Genomic DNA, 25,892 nt, shown 5'->3' with positions numbered 1-25,892 from the left:
GTCTGCTTCGGCACCAAACACGCACGTAACAAAAACAACTAAGACCACCAGCCTACGGGCGTTCTGGACCAATGTTTCCCAGCAGTATTTGTTTCCTTCGGAAAACCACATCTCTGGGTTCCATTTTCAGAGCATCATCTGCAGAGTTCGGCCTGTTAAATAAAATATGCAGATAGCTGATGTTGCCGGTTAATGCATTTCATTGCTGTGTGAGATTCTGCATAATGCACTCCAATCACAGTTGCTTAGCGCTAGCCCAAACACCCAAAATGCTCAGCAGCTAGTAACAAACAGCGCTATTGATGGTGTTAAGAGACAAGGGTTAATACGTTCCTCGAACTGAGCAACGTTCTAAGAAACTGGGAAAAGTGACGATGCCATGGAATTCCAAAGTGGGAGCAGTGCGAGGAGTGAACGCATGCATGCTTTGTGGGAGTGTGAGTGGGGTGAGCGCATTGCATGTTGGGGGGCGGTGAGGGGAGTTGGGGGGGCACCTGTGTGGGATAGTGGATGAACTGCAGGGCCACGTTCCCAGAGACCATGGCCCCCAGGCAGGTGAGTGCGCACGCCATGTACATCCACTGCGCCGTGTGGTCCACGCCCGGGGAGGGTGCACAGCATCTCACTGAGCGTGGCAGAGGAGGACACCGCCGCACATTTGCCTTCCTCCTTCTTGAGTTCTCTGCCTGAGGTCAGGTTCAAGGTTCAAGTTCCCTGCATTCTATTTCATTGGCATAGAGTGCTTGGCATGGGGCCCTGGTGCACAAAATGAAAGCACGGTGGCGAGATGTTAACTATCTCTCCTGCTATGCAAGAGGTCGTGGATTCGATCCCGACCCTGACAATGCCTGTATATTTGGAGTTTGCATGTCTCTTTCCCCGGGTCCTCTGGCTTTTCCCTCCACATTTATAAACGACATGCGTTAGAGTATTTGGCTGCTATACATTTCCACATGATAAGCCACTTTATTTAGCTATCATCTGTGGCCAGGTCGCTTCTGAAAAATAACTAAATAGCTCAGTGGGCCTTACCCTTGTAAAATGTTTTTATATCTCAACGAAGTGGCTTATCGTGTGGAAATGCAGAGGAGCCAAATATTCTAAATACAAAACCGGAAGACCCGGAGGAAAATCCACACGACCACGGGGTAAACATGTAAACTCCAAATATACAGCAGGGGTCAGGGTCGGGATCGAACCCACGACCTCCTGTACACCAGGCCAGGTAGTCAACATCTCCATGGGGAGAGAGACACGCAAACTCCAAATATACAGCAGGCGTCAGGGTCGGGATCGAACCCACGACCTCCTGTATACCAGGCGAGGTTGTTGACATCCCGTGACCATGGCGAGATGGTTCCACTCTCCCCTGCAAACGAACGGGTCCCACGACTCTCGTCCCAAACATTTAGAATTTGACCTCCATAAATTGGAAGAAAAATATATGCATGTAATTGGGATTTTAGCGAGGGTTGGGGTTAGGTAAATAGATTCATTTAGGTATGCAACAGTGGAATGACAAATAGTTGTGAAATTAATAGAGTTATGGTTAGGTACAGCTATATACGCATGCATATATGTAGCATTAGGGGTTAAGGCATATAGATACGATTAGTCCAGATCTAAAATGTATTACAATGCACATTTAAAAGCCTTGTTTTGTGTATTGGAATTCAAAATCCATATCATATACAGCAGTAGTATTGTTACATTGCACTATTAAGGTTTCCTTTGCTTGTAATGAGAGCACCTGCAGATGCGCGTGTTGGTGACACACACTCACTCATCTTGGCAAACGCAGCGCCACTTGTGCACTGGATGAGCACGAGGGTGAGCGCGAACGTGAACATCTCCCCGTGCCCGTAGCGGCCCCGAGTGCTGTGCAGAAAACACAGAGGGCACAAACACCGGGCACAGTAATCACAACTACCAGCCATGCACACCACAGAGACACCAGCCATGCATACCACATAGCCACCAGGCACATTAACACCAGCCATAGACACAACACAGACACCAGCCACATTAACACTAGCCATAGGCACTACACACACCAGACACATTAACACTAGCCATAGACACAACACAGACACCATCCACATTAACACTAGCCATAGGCACTACACACACCATCCACATTAACAACAGCCATAGGCACTACACACACCAGACACATTACCACTAACCATAGACACAACACACACCACATTAACACTAGCCATAGACACAACACAGACACCAGCCGCATTAACACAAGCCATAGACACAACACACACCAACCACATTAACACTAGCCATAGACACAACACACACCACATTAACACCAGCCATAGACACAACACAGACACCAGACACATTTCGATTTAAAGCTTTCGTGACTGCAGGGATCCATCTTCTTGGTTCTTTCGGTAAAGTCACGTAGAAGGGAAGTAATAAAATAATAAAAATAAAAACATAATAAAACAATTCTCACGACGTTTCGGCCACAACGCAAGCAGCCGTCCTCCTTCGCCGGAGGACGGCTGCTTGCGTTGTGGCCGAAACGTCGTGAGAATTGTTTTATTATGTTTTTATTTTTATTATTTTATTACTTCCCTTCTACGTGACTTTACCGAAAGAATCAAGAAGACCAGACACATTAACACTAGCCATAGACACAACACACACCACATTAACACTAGCTATAGACACAACACACAACACCAGACACATTAACAGCAGCCATAGACACAACACAGACACCATTCACATTAACACTAGCCATAGACACAGCAAACACACCATCCACATTAACACAAGCCATAGACACAACACACACCAACCACATTAACACTAGCCATAGACACAACACACACCACATTAACACTAGCCATAGACACAACACAGACACCATCCACATTAACACCAGCCATAGACACAACACACACCACATTAACACTAGCCATAGACACAACACAGACACCATCCACATTAACACCAGCCATAGACACAACACACCCCAGCCGCATAGGCATAAGTCATAGACACAACACACACCAGCCGCATAGGCATAAGTCATAGACACTGCAGACACCGACCAAAGAAATTGGACACCACAGCCACATTCACCACAGGCGCCACAATCAGAAGCGCCACAGATACCGGTTTGCATGCACCACAAAACGCGCTGTCGCTGCGTCTCATGGCAAATGACAGCGCAATAGCCCGAAAGCGCACGCGGGCTTGTCGACTTTGCACTTCCATACAATTTTCTTTTTTTATGGAGTAGCCTACTGATGCACTATGGGTTTCATATCAGAAAAAAAAAACGCACTTACATAAAATAATGGAAAAAAGAGAAACCGGCGGTACGCCTGTAAATGTGAAAGTTGACGTGTCAAACGCGCCTTATAACTGTGTGATAGGACGTGCAGTCAGCGTCGCTCTCCGTGGCGCTGGCATTATCTCATTCGCGCAGGCTTATTCGCCCAGTCGCTTTGCTCACCATTCCAACGCTTATCGTGTAAATGCAGGAATGGTGGTGGTGATGATGATAATAATAATAAGAAGACACGCCGAGGAAAGAAAGACCGAGCAAATGATCCGGATTGTTCCGCGGCACAACACAACGCGCCGGACTTGGCGAACGCAGAGAATCGGCGTGCGTGCAAGATTAAGAAGCCTCCACCACCCACAACGTCTGCACAAGCCCCGAGCGAATTGGTGAGAAAGCGACATGTATGAGGCGCTTAACCAGCTTAAGCCCGAAAGGGGACAGGAGGGAATGCGCGTGGACATTAAGTGACCGAGACATCAGATAACGCCGGCCCACACCTGACGTTCAGACCCCATTCGTATACAGCCGTAACCACATCAACAACGACACGCTTATTTCACGCTCGCAAGTAAGCTGTTGATGTCTGTATACTCTACTCTCGACCTCCCCCCCCCCCCGAACATCACAATCTATTTATTTTTCCCTGGGGACTTGCGACTTGGAGGTCAGTCTAAAATATGTTTTGCCTATTGACCTATAAATCCTGGTACCTGCCCTACCCATGGATTGTGGGCAGAGAATGCGCATGGGGGGGATACGTGATCGTGAGACACTGAGGAGGAGACGACGGGTCTGGGTTTCACCGTGAAACGAGCTCCTCAGTTTGAGCTGCTCGTGCTGTTGTGAGTTCGTGGGCATGGAACGGACCCGTGACGTCGTTTCTTAAGGCCCGTGGTCACGTACAGGCCGAACACTTCGAAAAGGCGAGCAAGCGAAGCGTATCAAAATGTTATTTTTTTTCTTTTTCTACCTGGCAACATTGTGCGTGTAATTAATACGCTGAGCGGTTGTCTTCAAACGAACTCTGAGCACGCAGTCAATGACTGCAGGCCTGTAGTGATGCAAGTTTATGGAACGGAACAAGCCCTTTCAACCTCTCAGCACGTGGAGCAGAACGTCGGACATCACGTCACAGAGCTCTACTGCACAATCGCGACGTCCTACGCAGAAGTGGCGTTTCAAATTTCGAGTTTCAAGTTCATTTGGTATAATCAGCTGAGCGAGAACTCAAGCGATCAGGACGTCTCCTTTGCTGGTGAATTTGTCTGGTGAATTTGTCTGGGGAATTAGTTTCCTGCCAGATTGCTGTGCACCGTAGAGTTTCGTCCCAATTGAGTAATTTGGAGGGGAACGGCACAGCTGAGAGAAGGCACACCACGCACCAGTAGTTTGAGCACGAGAACAGTTTAATTCACTTTCACAACACTGAGGGAGCATCCCGACGCATATCTGGAGAAGCCTGCGCTGCAGCACCGATGCACGGTGGCCATCTGGCAAGGGTTAATACTCTTAGTTATTTCGGTAAAGTCACGTAGGTAAAAAATGAAATTAAAATTAATAAAAAATGAAATAAAAATCACGATGCAGCAAATCTGGCTGTGACGGTCCCACCTGATGACGGAGACTTGTGTTGCCTCCGAAACGTCTTTATTTTTATTTTATTTTTTATTAATTTTAATTTCATTTTTCACCTACGTGACTTTACCGAAAGAACTAAGAGTATGAATCCTTGCAGTCACGAAAGCTTCAAATCTACATCTGGCAAGGGTTAATCACGGTGAACGCCAGCAGAGGGCAGTATACTCTTGCTGATTTCGGGCTCTCGGTGCCAGGTCCCGTTTAAACCACACACACACATACCTTGGGTGTATGATGGAATAAATAACTCGACATGCCGTTCTGTATCTCTGCATACATTTTTTTCTGGGATATGCCCCTAGTCCATCAGAAATGTTAATTAGCAGAACTTGTTTAAGAAAGCAAACCCCTGGACTGGTTTAGATCTTCTAGATCTCATCAGGAGACATAGGCGTTACCTTCCAGACATTGGTAAAATGTTCAACGCATGCGCGAGACGAGAGCGTTCACATGAGCAACCATGGTGTGTGTACTTTTCACTGATCATCGTGAGTATTATTAGAGTAATACAGTACAGGTAGTCCCCGAGTTACGATGGTCCGACTTACGATATTTCGATTCTACGATGGCGATAGCGATACGACAAAATTGCCATCAACAAGCTAACATCGTTCAAGTATGCAGACGACGGACAGAATATTGGTGAGTACAGTACAATATGATACGGTACTATACGTTCAATGCATGTGTGATACGTAGCTTTAGCGATTTCATTTTAAGGTTACCACGATACGATACGTTCAAAGCATGTTAAAAGTTATTTTTTTTTTTATAGCAGATAGGATTGTTTCCTGAATAAAACTTTCTATTAAATTGCAGTTCATATAGGTAGGCTAAGAATTTACCTTGTTTTTTATTTTACATTTCACTGTGCAATACAGATTTTAATTAATAAATACATGCAGTATATAGTTTATACAGTACGGTACTGTAAATTGCTCTGTTTTGCTAAATTATCACCATTGTTTAAGACTCCTGGGTAGGCCAGGTCATCTTCGACTTACAATATTTTCGACTTACGATGTGGTCGTCGTAACGCATCTCCATCGTAAGTAGAGGACTACCTGTATTGTAATTAATTTAGCCAGGAAAGTCTCACTGAGTTTCAAGGCATCTTTCCAGGAGGGTCCTGCAATTGGGATGTTCTCCAATTTCATTTGTTTTTAAACAATATTTCGTTTCCTGTGGAAGGAAACCAGGGTAGCTGGAGAAAACCCCACAACGCATTCGAGACGGTCACCAACCAACTCTCATGTTTTGCCCACTCTACAAATGAGGTTCAACAATTGCACATTCTGTGCTGCCACCTCCTGGCCGCGTCCGGCGCAGTGAGTGTTGGGAGTTTCATAATTCTCCGTGTGATCCATCAACTATGGCGCAAAGCACTTGTGGCGCAAAGCACTTGGTCACTGTGGTCACTTAGTCACTTGGTCTTTGTGGTCAAACTGTGGCGCAAAGCAGTTGGTGACTGTGGTCAAAGCAGTTGGTGACTGTGGTCAAAGCAGTTGGTGACTGTGGCCACTAAGTGACTTTGGTCACTGTGGTCAAACTGTGGCGCAAAGCACTTGGTCACGGGCCTGAGCCACCCCATCTGGCACCACCACTATTGACCACCTTGCTTTCATAAAGTGCACTGTCAGCAAAACAATGTTTACCGGACATTCCTTTATTTGGCTAAACCTGACTGCGCTCAAACACAACTTCAAATATATGCTGATTTGGTCAATTCGTCATCGATTTGGCTGTTCCGTGCATTAGACACCCATGATTTCATGACCTATAATGTGACTCCCTTGCGATTTGCGAACATGCAAGAGTTAAGTGGAATTGGAAAGCGGAGCGGGGGTGGGGGTGGGGGGTGGAATTGATCATGCAACTGGGCTCGAGTGGGAATTCGAATGCGTTTTTTTCCCCTTCTACATTGGCTCAACGACCCGACGGGGTGGGTAGCGAGCCTGGCGAGGCAAGTCGCGTGGTGGTGGTGGCGGCTGCGTGTTGGGGCTCAGATAAAGAGGAGCTGCAACACGCGTGACGAAGCACACGCGGCTTTCGCCAAACCAACCCGGGCCATGCAACGGAAAGACAAAGCCAGCCAGCCACGCACCCCATCCCCTCCCACACATGACCTTGAACGACCCACGCGCTCAAGGGACGCGCATGAATGAAAACATTATCATCAGGCCACTACCCTTTATTTACCCCACGGGAGTCTCACAGAATCTCGCGACTCTGCTTTTTTCAATGCAATCCTGCATTGAGATGTTTAGCCAATTTCTTTACATGTACAGGATATGTAAAGACATAATCATTCTCAATCCGCCAATAGATTGAAGACCTGAAAACGTAATGTGGGTTATGGGATTTGATTCAACATATTTGGTGAACGGGGTGAGATGGGTGGGCGGGGAAGGGGGAAGGATAGGTTCTGATATTGCGGCCGATGCATGCCGTGGCTGGGAAGCGAATTCTCTCTCTATCAGCTCTCTTTCCTGTTTAATTTATCCAGAAAAAACCCTCATTGAGTCCCCAGGTGGCATGGTGGAGTAGTTGGTAACTTGTGTCTCAGAGCAAAAAGGCCCTGAGTTCGATTTCCGACTCCGTGCGCCTTTTTAAAGAGGAGTTTTTACGTCCTCCCCGTGTTCTGCATTCGTTTCCTATGGGTCTTCCGGTTTCCTGACAACAAACAACACGTACATTGTTACGAGTATTGCCATGCCAATGCTGAAATATTACCTACGCATTACTCAATTGGGATTGCCAAAGCAATATCGCCCCCTACTGATAAAACTTGACAGGGCCTTCCTGACAAAATAGGGTTCAGCAAGGATTTCCTGGGTAAACAAGCATAATAATAATAAATACATACTGTATAAATATGAATCCTGCAATGGGATGTTTGGCCAATTCCATTCGCGTTCGGCACGTGCAAGCTAACTGGCGTACCCTCGAGACAATCCATACTCAAGCGACGAACACTCAAAGCTCCGCACAGATTAAATCCGTGACGATACTGCCTTCTCCTGGCCACTCGCAGCATTACTTAGCATTAAGCATGAGCTTGTTAAGCAAGCATTCCCAACCACATACTCGTTCTACGCAAACGGAAATTACATCAATTTGGTACATTTACATAATCACATTCCAGCGTTAGCAATCAAACATAGAGAAACAACAGCTCAGAGACGGTTTACAATTTCAGTGCCAGAGGCGGTTGTATAAAGGCCCGTGCAATGGGCCTTATTCCCTTGGCCATTACTAATTTATCCCCTTCTGATTAAGTGCACTAGTTCCCAATGTGTTCAATACTGACTTAATTAATGGCCTGTTGCTGATTTGTGAACTCCTGCTCAGCCCGCTCGTGATTTGGCAGCTCTTGGCAAGTCCTGACGTGGTGAATTAATGTCTCATTCGACAATGCCTGACGTTGCCAACGCCAGCGAGTTAAAGTGAGAATCAATGAGAGGAGAACGATGCACCCCCCCCCCCACCTCCACCTCGTGCCCGGGAATGCCCCTGGTCGTGGGTATGGGAAGGAGTTGATGGTGGAGTCGGTTGGGTGGCGCCGAGTCAGGAGAGAGAGTGGAGACGGGAGGCATTCACTGACATCGACACGTGACCTCGCATACCTGGTTCTACATCTACTGACCACGCAAACCTGCCCTCCATGCACACATTTGCTAAAGTACACATCTGAGCCTAATGCACACATGTCCTCTTACAAACAACTGTTCCTCCACACACACACCCGTCCCTGTCCACACACCTGTTCACCCGTACACATGCACGTCTTCCCACACTCATGTTCCTCCCGACATACCTGTTCCCACACACACCTGTTCCCACACACACACACCCGTTCCTTTCCACACACACACACACTGGTTCTCCCGTGCCCCCGCACCTGTCCTCCCCACACACACATACCTGTTCTCCCGTACACATGCACCTGTTCCCCCATGCGCACCTATCCTCCCACCGACATGAACGCACATGAGGGCGTGGAGATGCACGTAAGCATGCAAAGCACGCGCGGTCGTGCACAGAGGGTAACGCATTTCTGGAGACGTTTTATTTGATCAATTTAAGCAATTGTCTATAGGATCATGAAGTGAAAACCATACCACGTGAAGTAAATTAATTAAGCAATGTCCGTCAAAGTACGAAAGGTAATGACGCTTGAAAGTAGGCGGCACGCGAACCCGCTGGGCTGAATTAATGCGGCTGAAATTAAAATCACTGGAGCATAATGTAAAAAAAAAAGATCGACTTTCAATTAAGGTTCTCGGGAGTCAAGAAGAGGATTTCACACTTGTCACCACGATGCACTTGCCTTCCCTGACACGTTCATGTCCATTACCGATTTTCTCGCACTGGCGTTGGAGTCGACGGCAGACGTTCCATTACCGTGTCAATTGCCAGTCAGTCGCCAAAATGCCATCGCCAGCAAAAAAAACAACCGGGGGGATCCTTAAAGCCAGCCATAATTATCCCATTAGTTTCGGATAAGTGGTGTTTGTTTTGCATCACCCTATAAGGGTGCCCTTCACCTTTGCTCAATGGTATGCAGACCAGAATCATCAGTGGGATTCCATGGCAAACTGTGCCCTACCGCAGTGTTTTTTTTGGACAGACAGTAAGGCAGCGGTTTAAGTGAGGGATGCGTTCCTGAAATGTGCGACGACGAATATCCAAACGACGTAACTCCAAAGCGATTTACAGGGTAGGGTGGTGGAGGCGAAGGCTGAGGAGGTGACGGATAACGAGAGCGACGTGTGAGTTGGAGCGACGCAAATCAGGTAGAGGTGTTAAGAATGTAACGACGTATTTGCGAAACTACGTGAAAGGTGGATACGTAAATCGGGGTATTACCGTACGATGAATCGTAAATCACAAAAGCGCTCTAAGTCGGTGTTTCTCAAAACCCCAGTCCTCACGTTGCCTTCCCCTTCTACCCCACCCACCCCTTCTCCCCCACCCACCCCTTCTCCCCCACCCACCCCTTCTCCCCCACCCACCCCTTCTCCCCCACCCACCCCTTCTCCCCCACCCACCCCTTCTCCCCCACCCACCCCTTCTCCCCCACCCACCCCTTCTCCCCCACCCACCCCTTCTCCCCCACCCACCCCTTCTCCCCCACCCACCCCTTCTCCCCCACCCACCCCTTCTCCCCCACCCACCCCTTCTCCCCCACCCACCCCTTCTCCCCCACCCACCCCTTCTCCCCCACCCACCCCTTCTCCCCCACCCACCCCTTCTCCCCCACCCACCCCTTCTCCCCCACCCACCCCTTCTCCCACACCCACCCCTTCTCCCACACCCACCCCTTTCCCACACCCACCCCTTCCCCCCACTGCAAATTTGCGTCATTGGCAACCATCAGGTGTGTCGGAATTCTATTTCCATACGAGTGGAAAATAATCGTAAAACTGGAAAGACAACAACAATGGTCAGAGGTGGGGGTGGTGGACGGAGTCATGAGAACTTGCTTGCGAGAAATACTGCCCTCAATCAATCCATCGAGTGTTTTTTTTTACTTCCCTATAAATAACCAAGCTAGTTTCCTAGCCCTTGTTAATCTACTGCCGGACGAAGAACCCTTCCCTCCCCCAACCTCAACTCCGGTCATGTACCGTTTCACCGTTCTTCACCGCGCTTGCGACTGAGAGTCGGTGAAGTGAGCATCCCAGGCCCAACTGAAGTATCACCCGCCACTGATGCTAGCTCGTGGCTGGGAATTCAACTCAGTTTGCTGGTCACTCACTGAACGAGAGCACGACTAGTCTCTAAAATGGAAGCATCTCTCTCTAAGGCCACGAGGCTACCCTTCAGCCACGAACTGCAGTATCGGGCTATACCCACAGTGTAGATTCTCCTCCTTACATCTGATGCACTCTTGGAGGCAACACATTTATTTAACACCTACACACGGGGTAACTGCCCCTGAACAGAATAACAACCTGTGGTGGTGACCACTAGGCTAATTACACTAAAAACAACATAACTCGCTACCACGGACCGGACCACAGCCCGGGTTCAGGTCCGCGTGTTGGAGACTCGGTAAAACGTAGGCTTGGCTGGCTCCGCCCTTGGCCACGACCACCTTTCATAATCCTCTAGCAGGATCTGGACCCGGACCACGTGACTACCCCTAGCCCCCACTTAGGGCCCCTTTGTAGACTTAACCGGTCACGTGTCCTCTCAGGTCAACCAGAGTGCCATGGCCTTTAGTAACCCTGGCACACCCACACCCTATCCTGTAGGGCTGGCACTGCACGCCAAGCGTGGTGCCACCTAGCGCTATCAACCAGCGCTCACCAAGCCCCTCTAGGGCCGGTACTACACCCACATCATAGTGGTGTCCGCGATGTCATTACATCGCACGCCGTGCCTCTCTAGGGCCGGCGCAGCACAGTGACATCCCGCGATGTCACTACATCACCCCCCCCCCCCTTCGTAACACTCAGCCGTCCCAGCTGTTAACTCCCCCTTCAAAACGGACAAAACGAACAACCCCTATGTGTGCCTCAACAAATAAATACCCAAATCCCTCTATACAATATAAACACTATCTACAAATAAACAGGAACTAACGGGGAGAGGGGACGGAAGTACAGAAGAACAATAAACAAAAGGGAAGAGAGAGAGAGAGAGAAAAAATGCAGTAAAACACGAACGCTCGGGACCCCCTCCATCACCAGCATCTCCCACCCTCACCGTGTAACAACACCCGCAAGCACAATCAAGGCTAGGTTCAGCCAATAACCAATACGGCCTGCTGAGTGCGACAACCAACTGACGGTGTGGGAGTGCGTGTGTATGGGGATCACGAAAACCGAAGAGTCTTTGATAGAGTCCTTGTGGCCGGGCCCCCAGGGGAGGTGGGCTTACTCTCCCTGGATGTCCCTGGGGGAATTTGCAAATGTCCCATCGAACCCGGATACGCACGAAGAGCAGTCGGCCGGGCAGACGGGCTCTCTTCTCCCGAATCCAGTGGAGACGGCGCAGGTGGCGGCTTTGGGGACGTTAAACGTGCGGCACCTGAGGACGGGATCACATGACTCCCCTGAGGCCCAACCTCAGCGGGTACGCACCTCAGCTCGCCAGACACATCTGACACTCGGCCCCTGCGTCGTGGAGATGGGATGAATTCACGCGGTGCGATGAAAGGCTTGAGGCGCGAGGGATGTACAAACCAACTCCGGCAATCCAAGCGAATCTGGACACACTCGGGGCCGAACGACCTGAATCCCATCAACCGGCCCCCTCCAGGGTTTAAACAATTTGGGTGACGTTACCACCGGTACCTGTGGACAGTGCAACCAGACTCTGCTACCTGGAACCCACTCTTTGTGCATAAAGGTGGGAACCTCTCAGTCGCTCATTTGCCAATTGCCACGAATTGGGAATTTCTCTCGAAGTCTCACGCACTTCCGAAAGCTTCTAAAGGGTAAAGCGCATAGAGTCAGAAATGTTAGATTTAGCCTTGTTTGGCGCGGCTCATAATTGGACATCAATCGGGGGGTCGTGTTCTCTTCCGTACATCAAAAAAATGGTGAGGGGCCATTCTATAGGCAGCCAGGACTCCGGGAACATGCGAGTCCCAGTCAAGCTGGGACTCGCTGACCTGATGGCTCAGCATAGAGGTCAGAGTCCTGTGCAGCCGCTCCACCATTCCATCCGTCTGGGGGTGGTATGGCGACGTACGTACTTTCTTTGTTCCCAACAAGTCGCACACCTCCCGCAGTAATTTAGAAGAAAATGTGTTGCCCTAATCGGTCAGAAGATGCTCAGGGGCACCCTTGTCCATCACATAGCCATCGAGGAATGCCTCGGTGATGGCCACCGCTGATTGGTTGGGGAGCGGCCAGGCCATCGGCCAGCGTGAAAAATACTCAACACCCACTAGCAAATGCTTATTCCCACGAGGGGTAGTGGGAAATGAACCAAGGATATCAAGAGCGACCAGCTCGTTTATGTGGGAGACCTGAATGTTTTGCAACGGTGGACAACAGGGTTTAGACGGGGGTTTCCGCAGCGCGCACTGCACACACCCCTTCAATACATCTGCGACGTCTTCCGCCATTCCAGGCCAGAAGAAGTCGAGTTTAAGTGTAGCTTGCGACTTATGCACCCCCAGGTGCAATAATCGCTCGTGCACCGCCCAGATGACTTTACCCTGTAGGGCAGTAGGCACAACAATGTTGTAACGGCGCAACCCTCTGTTCCAATGCATGAGCAATCCGTCTCTGAGGATGAAAGAGGCTACACCCCGTCGATCCCCCCCCCCCCCCCGTCAGCCTCCTTGACACTGCGTCGTAACTTAAGCAGGGAAGCATCCTCAACCTGGAGGCGCCCCCACTCCACATGGTCCAAGCCAATGACGGTGTCACACGCCACAGGACCATCGGCTACCTCAGAGTTTTCAACCCCGGCGAATGCCGCAAGGAGAGGGGGCAAGTCCTCAGTAGGCGTTTTACAACGCTCCAAGCCAAAGAAACATGCGCACTCGTCGCTCATTGGTAATTGCAACAGGGCGTCCGTGTTCGTGTGTCGGGTACCTTTGCGATAGGAAACAGTAAAGGAATAGTCCTGGAGTACTTCCAACCAACATGAAAGTTGGCCAGACGGCTGCTCAATACGTAGCGCGTACTGTAGCGCTGCATGGTCAGAACGCACCTCAAAGCGTCTGCCATGAAGATAGGGGTGATACTGTTGCACAAAAAAAACAATAGCCAAGATTTCCCGGTGTGTAACACAGTACCGTTGTTTGGGCGGAGACAGCACTCTGCTGCCATATTCGACAACACTTTCGACTCCATTGACAACTTGAGACAGAGCAGCACCAATTCCGGGCGTTACTAGCATCTGTATCAAGGACAAACGGCAAAGAAAAGTCGGGGTAGTGGAGGGGCGTTCACCAAGCCATCTCGGAGCGTAACAAATGCGGCCTCCTCCTCCTCCCCCCAATGGAACTTCTGACCTTTTGTGTGTCAAGGCATGGAGAGGTTTGGCGATAGTGGCGAACCTGGCGACAAAATGGCGGTAATATGAAACTCCGCACCCCCCCCCCACCGACGTGGGGGTCGGCCAAGTACGAACACACGCGGTTTTGTCCGGGTCCATCGCTATCCCTGATTTACTGACTATGTGACCAAGATACCGAACATATTTTTAGAGCAGGTGACACTTCTGCGGTTTAAATTTGAGGTTCGCCGCATGCATTTTAAAAAAGACAGCACATAACCATTCAAGATGTTCTTTAAACATACGGCTAAAAATGATAACATAGTCTCACTGGAGGCCAGCTAGAACCAGTTCCATCAATCGCTGGAACATAGCTGGTGCGGAATGAAGACCGATCGGAAGACGATTGAATTCAAATAAGCCTTGCGGTGTACGAAAGGCTGTCTTGGGCTTAGAGGATTCATCTAGCGGCAACTGCTAAAATCCGGATAGGTCAAGAGTCAAAAAATAGCGTGCTCCCGCTAGAGCATCCAGGGAATCGTCCATCCAAGGAAGAAGGTAAGCGTCAGCCACAGAGATCTTATTAAGCTTACGGAAGTCAACACAGAAGCGCAAACTACCATCCAGCTCTTTAACAAGAACAATTGGGGCTCCCCACAGGCTGGAGGACAGCGAGATATCGGAGGCCAACATTTCATCAACCGCCAGACGTACGTGTTCCTTTTCCGTCGGGCTCAGCCTGTAGTGGAGGAGTTCTGCGAGGCGGGTGTGGGCTGCGCGGCCCTCTTACCCTAACGGCGGTGAGCTGTCGCGTGGATGGTCAACGCGATGCTCTGCCGACGGCGCCTCACTTCCTTTCTCCGGGGTCACTATCCCTGGGGCTGTTTGATGGATAACTTCGTCGTCCTCATCGTTCTACGTCCTGGAATGTAGTCTGCTTCGCGTAAACATAACCTAACTCGGCTAGCTTACTAATAAAAGAATGTTTGGCCACTTCCGACACCAGTTTTAGTGAGTTCAACTGAGTCGCAGACGTACTATTGGAGGCAACACATTTATTTAACACCAACACACGGGGTAACTGCCCCTTGACAGAATAAGAACCTATGGTGGTGACCACCAGGCTAACTACACTAATTACAAAATAACTAGCTACATTGGACTAGACCATAGCTCAGGTCCAGATCCACGTGTTGGAGACTCGGTAGAACGTAGGACGTAGAAGAAGGCTTCTTCAAGATGAACAACAATGCCGGTCCCTCTGGGGGACCCGGCTGATATTCCCTGCGGCGTGGCTGGCTCCGCCCTTGGCCACGACCACCTTCCAGAATCCTCGAGCAGGATCTGGACCCGGACCACGTGACCACCCCTAGCCCCACTTGGGGCCCCTTTGTAGACTTAACCGGTCACGTGTCCTCTCGGGTCAACCAGAGTGCCATGGCCTTTAGTAACCTCGGCACACCCACACCTAATCCTGTGGGGCTGGCACTGCATGCCAAGCGTGGTGCCACCTAGCGCTATCAACCGGTGCTCACTAAGCCCCTCTAGGGCCGGTACTACACCCACAAAGTGGTGTCCGCGATGTTGTTACATCGCACGCCGTGCCTCTCTCGGGCCAGCACAGCACAGTGACATTCCGCGATGTCACTACACATCCATACACTGGTACCCATTCACGTCAATTGACGAGACCTGGGCAGGTAAACGTCATTTGTTTGTGCAATTCACAATCAAGGGCTCAAGCTCCGAATGATCACCATCATCATCAGCTATGATCAATCCACTGCTTGATGAAAACCTCCCAAAGCCATCTTCTTCTCTCACACTCCTGCAATGTAACAACCCACCCAGCTCAGAGAGCTTAGAATGTCTGAGCTGGAGACGATCTGATTTCATCACTCCATATCAAACAATCATCTTCACTAACCTGCTTCCGTTCCTCCCTTAAAACCCATCTCTTCTCCCCAGCTCTCCCCTACTGCTACTCCTTGCCCCCCAGCTACGATCAGAACTACCCCAACCCCGATCATCACCCCTGTCCCGATCACTACCCCTATAACTATACACCCAACCCTTCCTTAACCACGCCCACCTGTCCTCCAAGCTGTCACCATAACCACACCAGCACTTTTAATAACCCCACTATTTATTTCCACCACGATGATCTTATGTGCAATTTTGTATTTGTTGTAAAGCGCCTTGGGGGTAAGGTGCTATCGAAATCGATATAAAATGATATATCCATAGTGGACGTCCTCTCAGCGTTGCTGACACCTGAATGGGCGGCAGCAACATGCCGCACACATAACGCAGACAGCAGCCAAGCTCACACCTTCCCGTCGAGTCCTCCTCGCCATGTTACCCACCCTATGCCCCCTCCAGCCCCATGTTTAACCTCTCATCCTCTTGCTTCTTTAGTTCTTCTTCCTAAAGTTATTCAAACATTACTGTTCCCTCTCTCAAATGCCGCTGTTTTAGTCTCAGCCACCGGCCACGTCTTCAGTTCTGCATATTAAACTAAACTATGCAACTAAACTATTTTTTGTTTTAAAAGGTACGGCCCACTGAGCCATATAGATCTTTTTCAGTAGCGACCTGGCCACAAATTATAGCTCTCACGTGGCAATTTATGGCAGCCAAATATTCGAAACGCTTGTTTCTAAATGTGGAGGGAAAAACCAGAGGGAAATCTATACGACCACGGGGAGAACATGCAAACTCCAAATATACAGGCATCAGGGTCGAACCCACAACCTCCAGTATACCAGGCGAGGTAGTAGTTAACATCTCGCCATTGTGGTGCCCATATTAATCAGTGCATTTTATATAATATGACATATTGATCGGAAATATGGACCTCAAATGATAAATTGAGCAAAGAAGCGGAGTAAGCTGCACGCTAATGTGCATCGCGCTCGTCAATCCAATGCTGGACGAAGGCCCCCCCCCCCCATACCGTGCAGGACTTTTGACCATACTTCAGCACGCTGGTCAATGCGAGCCGTTGAAGGTGCGCGGGTGAGTGCTGCACAGACCTCTGCTGCCGACAGCGCCCACTGCACGTGTATGCTTGCTACGTGGTCGCCCATCCTAGCACTATCCAGGCTCACAACCCCACTGCGCTCCCAATGTCGGATAGAATCGGACACATCCGATTGGATCGCAGGCATTCCATGGACAGAAATATATTCTTCTTGGTTCTTTCGGTAAAGTCACGTAGAAGGGAAATAATAAAATAAAAAAAATTAAACATAATAAAATAATTCTCACGACGTTTCGTTGTGGCCGAAACGTCGTGAGAATTATTTTATCATGTTTACATTTTATTATTTTATTATTTCCCTTCTACGTGACTTTACCGAAAGAACCAAGAAGATGAATCCCTGCAGTCACGAAAGCTTTAAATCGAAATAGAAATATATTTTTAAAAAGGCGCGCGTGAATCAGAAGACACACCACCTCTCGTCGAACAGTGCACAAGACAAAGATCCCCCGTATAGCCTTAACAGACTGGAGGAGCAAGTATTCTTAGCGAGCACCTATAAACGCCAGCAGGGCACACCAGGGGGTGGGTTGCGCAGGAACGGTTCAGATAATCGTCACTGGTGTCGGCCGCGAGCGGGAATCGAACTCGGTTCGCCGGGTTCGTAGCGGCGGCGCGCTACCGCGGGTCACACGTGCGTCACGCACATGGTCTCTTGCAGAACGCCGTAGTAGAAGTAGCAGACGAACACGCCGAGGAAGCACACGAGGAGCTTCACTCGCTCGTTGGCCATGGCGCCGTGCAGCCAAGCGCACGGCCTGGTAGCGGGGTCCTCTGCCAGGGGCGCCACGGTGGTCGACGCGTCACCTCCTTCAGGCTGGGCGAGGTGGCACCGAGCGGCCTCTGCATGCTGTGTGCCTTCCTGGGCCATGAGGACCACACGTTCTGAAGTCTCCAAGCGGCGACCTGATCATCGCGACACGCAGCACGAAGAACAGCGAGCTCAGGATTACAGCTTTCCGACTAATTCTAGATTTGAAGCTTTCGTGACTGCAAGGATTCATATTCTTGGGTTTTTTCGGTAAAGTCACGTAGGTAAAAATAAAATAAAAATCACGATGTTTCGGAGGCAACACAACCCTCCGTCTTCAGGTGGAACCGTCACAGCACGCTCGCTGTATCAAGTAAATGTTGCCTCCGAAACGTCGTGATTTTTTATTTTATTTTATTTTTTTACCTACGTGACTTTACCGAAAAAACCCAAGAATATAGCTTTCCGACTATGACGTGAGCTATAGTCCTCGCAGGACATCTAGGTCAAAGTGTTTAATACATGTGTGCACAGCCCTTTGGTTAATCCACTGCTGGATGAGAGCCTCCCCACGTCCGTGCCGCGCGCGGGTCGTGGGTGTTATTTGACCATATTTATTCATGCGGGCCAGGGTGGGTTTGTGAAGGTGGGGCGCACAGATGTAGCAGCACAGAGGTTCAGTACAGCAGTTTATTTTGCTGCACTGCCCTCTGCTACTCACAAGTAGCTCCGGAAACATATCAAAGCACTACCCAGGCCTAACACTGCTTAGCTTCTGCTTGGTTCTTTCGGTAAAGTCACGTAGAAGGGAAATAATAAAATAAATACAATTAAACAATAAAATAATTCTCACGACGTTTCGGCCACAACGCAAGCAGCCGTCCTCAGGTGAAGAATGAAACACCACCAAGCTTGGAGCGTATATTTAAGCTTAGCTTCTGATATATGACAAAATAGGTCCCATTCTAGGTGTTTTGGTCACAGTCGTAACACTTGAAACACATTAATTACCCAGGAAAGCCTCTGAATCTCAGAACTATTGTTAAGAGGGTGTTGCATTCAGATATTTTGGCCATTGCAATTGATAACCGCTTGGCTTTGATGGGGAAAAAACAGTACCTGGATAACATCTGCCACGCATATAAAAGAGGTGAACACTCAGGCAGTGGCGGAGCCAGGATTTTCAGGTAGGGGGGGGCAACCCCTCCAGCAATGAAAAATTATAGTTGTTCGTAAGTAAGGACTTGTCCCTTGATTTTTTATTCGACGCGTGTGTGATCGGCATCGCGCTCGCTGAAGGTGAATGCCTTCAGGGAAGTCACGTACTGGAAACGCAACTGCGCACAATTATGTGAGTCACTTATAACTGCTTTGCCGTTACTTATTGCCAATTATAGACTCAGACTATTGTCCTATCATCTCATAGAGTCCCTGGCACGTAATAATATGCTACACAGTGGCAGTGGGGGTCGTAAAATGCCTATTTATTACGAATAAACCCCAATGATCCGATCGGAATTAGGGATTTCGGTCGGATCATTGGGGGGGGGGGGGCATATGCCACCCCCCCTCCCCACTGGCTCCGCCACTGCACTCAGCACTCCTGGCTGCACTGACCAGCCCACGCCTACAACATCTGGCAAGCACTGGTGGCCATCTATTCAACTACAAACCCAAACTAAATTCTGCTTAACCTCTCAGTTTCAGCGATGAGCAATTCCCTGGAAAGTAGTTCCTCTGTGAAACATATCAGCTGATGGCTTCACATATGGGTTAATCCATCCGAGGGGGAAAAAACTTCCTCTAACAATACGTAGAGAAAAATCTGTATCCTCTTAATGAGGAAACATTCCTGGAATCCCTTGCGTCGAAGATCCCACTAAATGTATAATCCCAGCACATTTGATAAGAAGCTTATGATTTTTTTTCAATCAAGAATGAATTCAGGAAGTAAAAATTACATGAACTCACCTTGGCATCTAACCAAGAAAGCTTATGAATCACATGCAGGACCAAGCATAGCTACTGCTTAGTTTGTAGCCTGGATATGACCCGACGTATCTCCCATTTGCAATGAGCAAGACTGGTGGTGGAATGGTAGCCAGAGGAGAAATACGCGTCAAAGAGGACGACCACTTTGGAGTTGGAGCTATGAGATAATTTAATTTGCAGGAGGGATGTGGATGGTAGTAGCAATGGACAGTAAAGAAAGGCAACGATGTGAGGAGGCCTTCATCCAGCAGTGGATGGACAGTGGCTAATGATGGCGATTACGGGCATCTCGCTTAACGAACGAGAAAAGATCCACGAAATATTGCTCGGTAAGTGAACACTCGTTAAACGATCTTCGTTTTACCATTGACTTCCCTCCCATGTTGAAAGCTGAGCTACGTTTCAACCCGAACATTTAGGGCTGTGTTAAAATATACAGTAATGCAACATTTTTGAACAACGTACGTTTTGTTGCGTGAGAAATACAAATTCTAATTTTAAAACAGAGTAATACAACATCTAATGTAACACTTACCACACACGCAGAGCCAACAGTGCTAGCAGGTGCCTTTCCTCATGCCTTTCCTCAGCGTCTGCAATTAATTAGCGACTCCCCCCACCGACACCCACACACATGACAGTGCCACCACGACACCACGAGGCCCCCATCCTCACGCAGCACAACGCAAGCAGGTAAACAAACAGCGGCGCTGTCCGCGGCGCGTCCCCACGGTCGCCACGGAACTCATTCGATCGATCGGTCTCCGCTCGTTACGCGAGCACATCGGTATGAATTCAAGTTGCTCGTTGTAGCGAATTATCGTAGATAGAACGCGCGTTAAGCGAGTCATGCCTGTATTTCAAGCGGTAAAACAATCAGTTCCAGCCCTTTGCCAATCCACTGTCGGATGTAAGCCTGCCCACACATTTCAGTGACGGGGGCTGTTTGACCATACTTCACCTCGCTGGCCAGTACGGGTTGGGGAATGATGTATCCCAGGATTGGTTCACAAATCGTTTTAGCAGCGGCATGGAATCGGGCTCAGGCCGCCGGTTTCAGTGCGCAAGTGCGCACAACTCATCGTGCCACCACTCCCGAACTTGCATCACAATGCACACCTGTACTCTGCGGTCCGATTATTTTAACACCGAGCATAGCATCTCAGCAGACAACACTGTCCAATTCCATTGGGAAGAAGAGGGGTGGCCGCGCTGACACGCGTTGGTGGAAGCTTAAATAATTGATGCTTTTATCCACCCCACCACTGGGACAATGAGCGGATTTGTTGATCCACCAGCCATCCGCAAGTCCCCCAGCCCTCCTTGTTGCCTCGCACCTCTTCGCACGGTCATACCGGAGCGATTGCTCTCCGATGTGTTTCGGGTTGTGTGCCACATGCCGCTCAGCACGACTCCCAACACAAATTCAGTTCATACTCTTAGCTCTTTCGGTAAAGTCACGTAGGTAAAAAATGAAATAAAAATTAATAAAAATCACGACGTTTCGTAGGCAACACAAGCTTCCGTCTTCAGGTGAAACCGTCACAGCAAAATATCTGTACCTTCCAAGAAGCTCGGCGCTTCTTGGAAGTCAAATGATGTTGTTGGTACGACACGAAACACCAATGATGATTCTCATTCAAAGTTTGCCAGTTTTAGCAAGCGCCTTTCCACATTCGTACTACAACAATAACAACAACCGCCATTCGCCACTAAGTGGCGGTGACGTCACCGCGGCGCTTGTGCCAGGCTATGTGCACTCCTTCATACATCATACACATAACATGGGGGCGGGATGGGGGTTGTGTGAGACCTACGACGGGATACACGAGAGACGCAACGCATCGCATCTCGTTGCACATCCTGTTTGTCCTTTCACATTTATTTAAAGTCTGTTTACACATTGGCCGCGTCGTCGCCGTCCCCCCGACCTCGCCCCATGTTTTCGTGTGCCCCCTCTAAATAAGGTCACGCCACCGGGGGTGGCTTGGTCTCACGCCGCCCGCGACACGAGCGGTGGTCGCTCGCAGAGACGTCCCTTTTGCAATTCACCCTGAGCCTCCGTCGTGCGCGTCCGAGTGAGTCAACACTGGCCGAGAGCGACAGGCGTGACCCAGGTTTTGATGTAACACCCGAGCTGACACCATCGATTGCAGGGTCCGTGGACGGTAAGAGCTCGTAGGTGAATGTCACGCGGAGGCCGCGCTTGACGGTGACGATGAAATTGACAATGTTCATTTCAGTACCTGGGACGGCTTTTGAAGGTGGGACAGATTCCAAACGACTGCCAAAGATGCAGGCAAGAGCATGTTGCGTTTTTGGAAGAGCGCTTTTGGACAGATGTAAGCTTGGTAACGAAAAGTGGCGTGCCAACGTGTCTAGGTATTTAATCAGTGTGTACGACCCAGTGGCGTAGCTAGGATATTTTGCGCCCGGGGACGAACTATAAAATTGGCGCCCCCCCCCTCCCCCGTTTAATCACATACCAAAATGTAATTACATGACATGTAGGCTGTGTGTGGCGGGATATATAAACTTTTAGGTTGAGGTGTAGATTTGTGCAGTAGTTTCAGGCTGCCGCGCCCGCCGCAATAAGTTATAATGTAACGTTGTAAGCCACATTTTGGCGCCCCTTTACCTTGGCGCCAGGGGACATATGTACCCCCCTGCCCCCCCCAGCTACGCCTCTGGTACGAACCGGTTCAGAAACGTGGCCATTAACAGAATAAATGGGACAAAAAGCTGAAACGTGTGCAAAGAAGCATGCAGAGATGCGTGCTTGGAGTTCCGTTGAGATACAGAAAGGGAAATACATGGATTCGAAAAAACGCAGATTAGAGACACCATTCAAATCATTTTGGGACGTAAGTAGGTTTGGGCACAGTATGCCGCTCGATGGGACGATGACTGGTTTTAGAAGAATATGGATTGGCAGCCAAGGACTAAAAAAGCATCCCACGGGAAATGGCCCCCAGGAGACGGAGCGATGAATTGAGCTGGTGCGTGGACTATCACGTTTCAAGATTGTGAGACGTGGCTGCAGCTTGTAGAGGCTTTCATCCAGCGGTGGATTGAGCATGACCGATGATGATGATGATGAATTGTAGGATGCACAGCATTTCAACCATGTGCTTTTTGTAGCAGAAGCGGACGTAGGGACTGGATTACAGACATTCTGTCTCAGGACCTCCTTCCTCAGAGAAGCTTGCAGTGGTGCTCACCTCTGTGAGCAATCCTTCAGCAGAGCGCCGCAAATGGCACATTCTGACGACAGGGCCAGGCTCTCCGTAGCACTGCCTTTTTGGTGACCTCCCACAAAGTGGTACTCGTTTCATACGTCCCGGGGATGATGATGAAGCGCCGAGTCGAACTCTGATCGAGACTTGAACTCATAACCTTCGGTTTATGATTTTATTAATGCGTAGGTCTGGTTCAACCAATAATCACCAAAGGTAAATGGCACGCGTGTACATCACTTCTCAGCCAAGAGACCGCTCACGGTGTCAAAATGTCAGGGTCCTTCTCAAACACAAGCTATAACCTTTGGGTGATGAAGCCAGTCCATTGTGGTGAGAATGAATGCTTGGCATTTAATATAATTCTCACAACCTTCCCATGCTAGTCTGTTTAGGGCAACATAATTCACAGGCTGGGAGAAGCCCCGTTTGTAGGGTTGCCACCTCGGAGGTAAAAAAGAAAAACACGAAAAATATCAGGAGAAAAAAACACCAAAATAGAAGAGACCTGCATGCAAACGAATTGTCTAGGGTGAGTGGTGTATTATTATTACAAAAAAACCCGGGCTTCTCTTGTCCAAGGAAGACTTACAGATTTCCCCAAAATAGCTTCCTAAAAAAACAGGAGGTCCTGGGGGAAAAAAACAAACCAGAACGACTTCCATTTGGATGCGCGGGATCTGACACAGCTGACGTGATGTGCGTCAGGGGTCACGTTCAGGCAAGGGGACGTCGAGGAAGAATAATGACCGTTTGATGCAATCTCTCCTGGCTGTGATGACCGACCTCAGTGAGCTGTTATGGCGGCGGGGCAGCAGGTGCGCCAAAAAGCCTTTTTACTTTTAATTAAAAGCCTGAAACTTGGTACTAATAAGAATTGACCCGTACTAAACATTTCTGGATATGAAACTCAACCACGCCAGACGTGCACCCTGGTGTTCGTGTGTAAAACGAAATAGTTTTTTGGCTTAAACATTCCCAGGATATTGTATGGTACCGTATTCCGGGATACGACGCCATGCAGGAGTTGAGACTGGATAGTGCTTGGTTGGGTGACTATCATGCATAATTAAGTTATCGGGTGATTGAACGAGACTTCTGTGCTCCAAGCTCATAACATAGCGCTATGAACTGATGGTGCATGGTAGCTGTAAATAAGTTATACAGAGGCGAGTGTGAATGCTGCAATGCCGGTCTCATGGGTACCACTGCTTCGCGTAGCCGTGCAGGAAACTGCCACCAGAATTAACTCGAGATAGATGATTGGGTAAACAAACTCTTGACATTTAGCCCTCGAAAAAAGAGAATGCTGTAGTGCAGTGATTCCCAACCTGGGCTCCAGCAGAACTGTTGCAGTTCACGAAACGCGACAGTTCTTACTGTTTGGTGGTCCGCGAAATTCTGTTCAGGGGTTGGCCTGTGGGTCCAGATAGGTTGCCAACTAGTGGTGTAAATCTATACAATTAATAATAATAACATTCATATAGCGTTTTTCTTCAAGGATCTCAAAGCGCTGTACAGGACACAGCAGCAGCAGCAGCAGACACTCAGGATGAAAATAATATTATGAATGAATTTTAAGAATAATTTACTCCGTTAACTAAAAGTTTCATTAGCGGAAACGTATAAATAGGTTTTAAGTCGCATTTAAAAAATGTTCCCAGACTCAGAGATTTTGATATCTCGTGGACGAGCGTTCCATAGCATTTTACTACCTATAGGCGCTATAGATGGTAAGCAAAGATGAACCGTGAACTGAAAAGGTAACGTATACGGGTGTATTTTACTGGGTATAGTTTTTTCGTATCATGTGCTGCACGGTAAATCTTTCTGGTGCTGTATTCAAACCGCAGAGCTATTTCCCTTTAGTAGGAGCACTGAGGGTTTTGGATTGTATGTTGTCCCAGCGTCACGACTTGAGGTTTTGGATCGTAGTTGATATACGAGGTAGTGACACAGTTACCATACTAGATTTATTAGGAATATGCGGTGATCATAATGAAATTGTATCTTGCGATATTTTTTATATGCCGTTTAAACAGTTTGAATTAATACCATATGGTTTATGTAATAAAGCAACGGTATGGAAACGTATTTAGTAAATACTCTAAACACATATTTCTCTTTCATAAAATATACGTTATAAATGCATTTGATGTTCATCAGCAATTTCCGAGCAATTAATGATACACTTGATGCAATTGGGTTTTTCAGCAAAATGTAACGCAGAATAAATATTCCTCGTTCGGCCACCAGGAGTCGCTTCTATGGTGGTTTCATATCAGACATTTGTTCAGGTCAAACCAATGAATATGTATGCAGAGTTTGAGCATGTTTAATCCAAAGTGCAAGGATTTGGCCATATCCTTAGCTTAACCCCTCAGCTATTATGACGAGTTGATGCAATATCTCACTTGATGGTCAACGTCATCTCAACGCAAGGTGCGTCGCTGCTGTAATGAACGTTTCCAAAAAAGGATAACAGGTAAATATAAACAACAATAACAGATGTCTTCGGCCACTGATAGGAAAGAGCGATCTCGACGTTTCGGCCGACGGGTCTCTTTCACAAAATGTTGATGGTTACGGAGTCGTTCATACTGGAGATGATGGGTGGCGGTTGGGGGGAGTCGGTTGGATTAAAAACAAAATCAGAGTTGCTGAGCACAGTGCCAGATGATGCCAAGCAGCCAGCAACAAACAGCACTAATGAAGGATTAAGAGATTAGAGTGAATACATTTATTGAATTGAGTGAGGTCATAAGACATTGGCAAAAGAGTGTGGGAGGGAATCCCAAAGTGGAACAGTGCGAGGTATGAAGCAGAAAGATAAATATGTTGAGCTGCGGTGCGGTTGAGCGGGGGCGTGGGGGAAATTAAATTGATTGGCTACAGCCGATTATTATACTCAAGCGAATGCACCCACAATTATTACAGACGTGAGTAATAACC

General features: G+C 48.6%; 1 protein-coding gene across 1 annotated transcript in view; it reads right to left on the bottom strand.

Annotated features, from left to right (window-relative positions):
- Positions 1-20,321, bottom strand: part of LOC144941777 (solute carrier family 35 member B1-like) — a 34,879-nt gene extending 14,558 nt beyond the window's left edge. Inside the window, exons 1-5 of the mRNA XM_078868216.1 lie at positions 20,240-20,321; positions 17,609-17,867; positions 11,900-11,992; positions 1,784-1,878; positions 495-625 (exon numbers count right to left, since the gene is read on the bottom strand). Of these exons, the coding sequence (XP_078724342.1) occupies positions 495-625; positions 1,784-1,878; positions 11,900-11,992; positions 17,609-17,832 (543 nt within the window). The 5' untranslated portion in view covers positions 17,833-17,867; positions 20,240-20,321. The remainder of the gene's footprint in view (positions 1-494; positions 626-1,783; positions 1,879-11,899; positions 11,993-17,608; positions 17,868-20,239) is intronic.
- Positions 20,322-25,892: the final 5,571 nt, after the last annotated feature.

Source organism: Lampetra fluviatilis, chromosome 2 (genome assembly GCF_964198595.1).
Source record: "Lampetra fluviatilis chromosome 2, kcLamFluv1.1, whole genome shotgun sequence".
Taxonomy (NCBI): Eukaryota; Metazoa; Chordata; class Hyperoartia; order Petromyzontiformes; family Petromyzontidae; genus Lampetra; species Lampetra fluviatilis.
The sequence above is the reverse complement of the archived record's forward strand: the minus strand, read 5'-3'. Positions and strand labels throughout refer to the sequence as shown.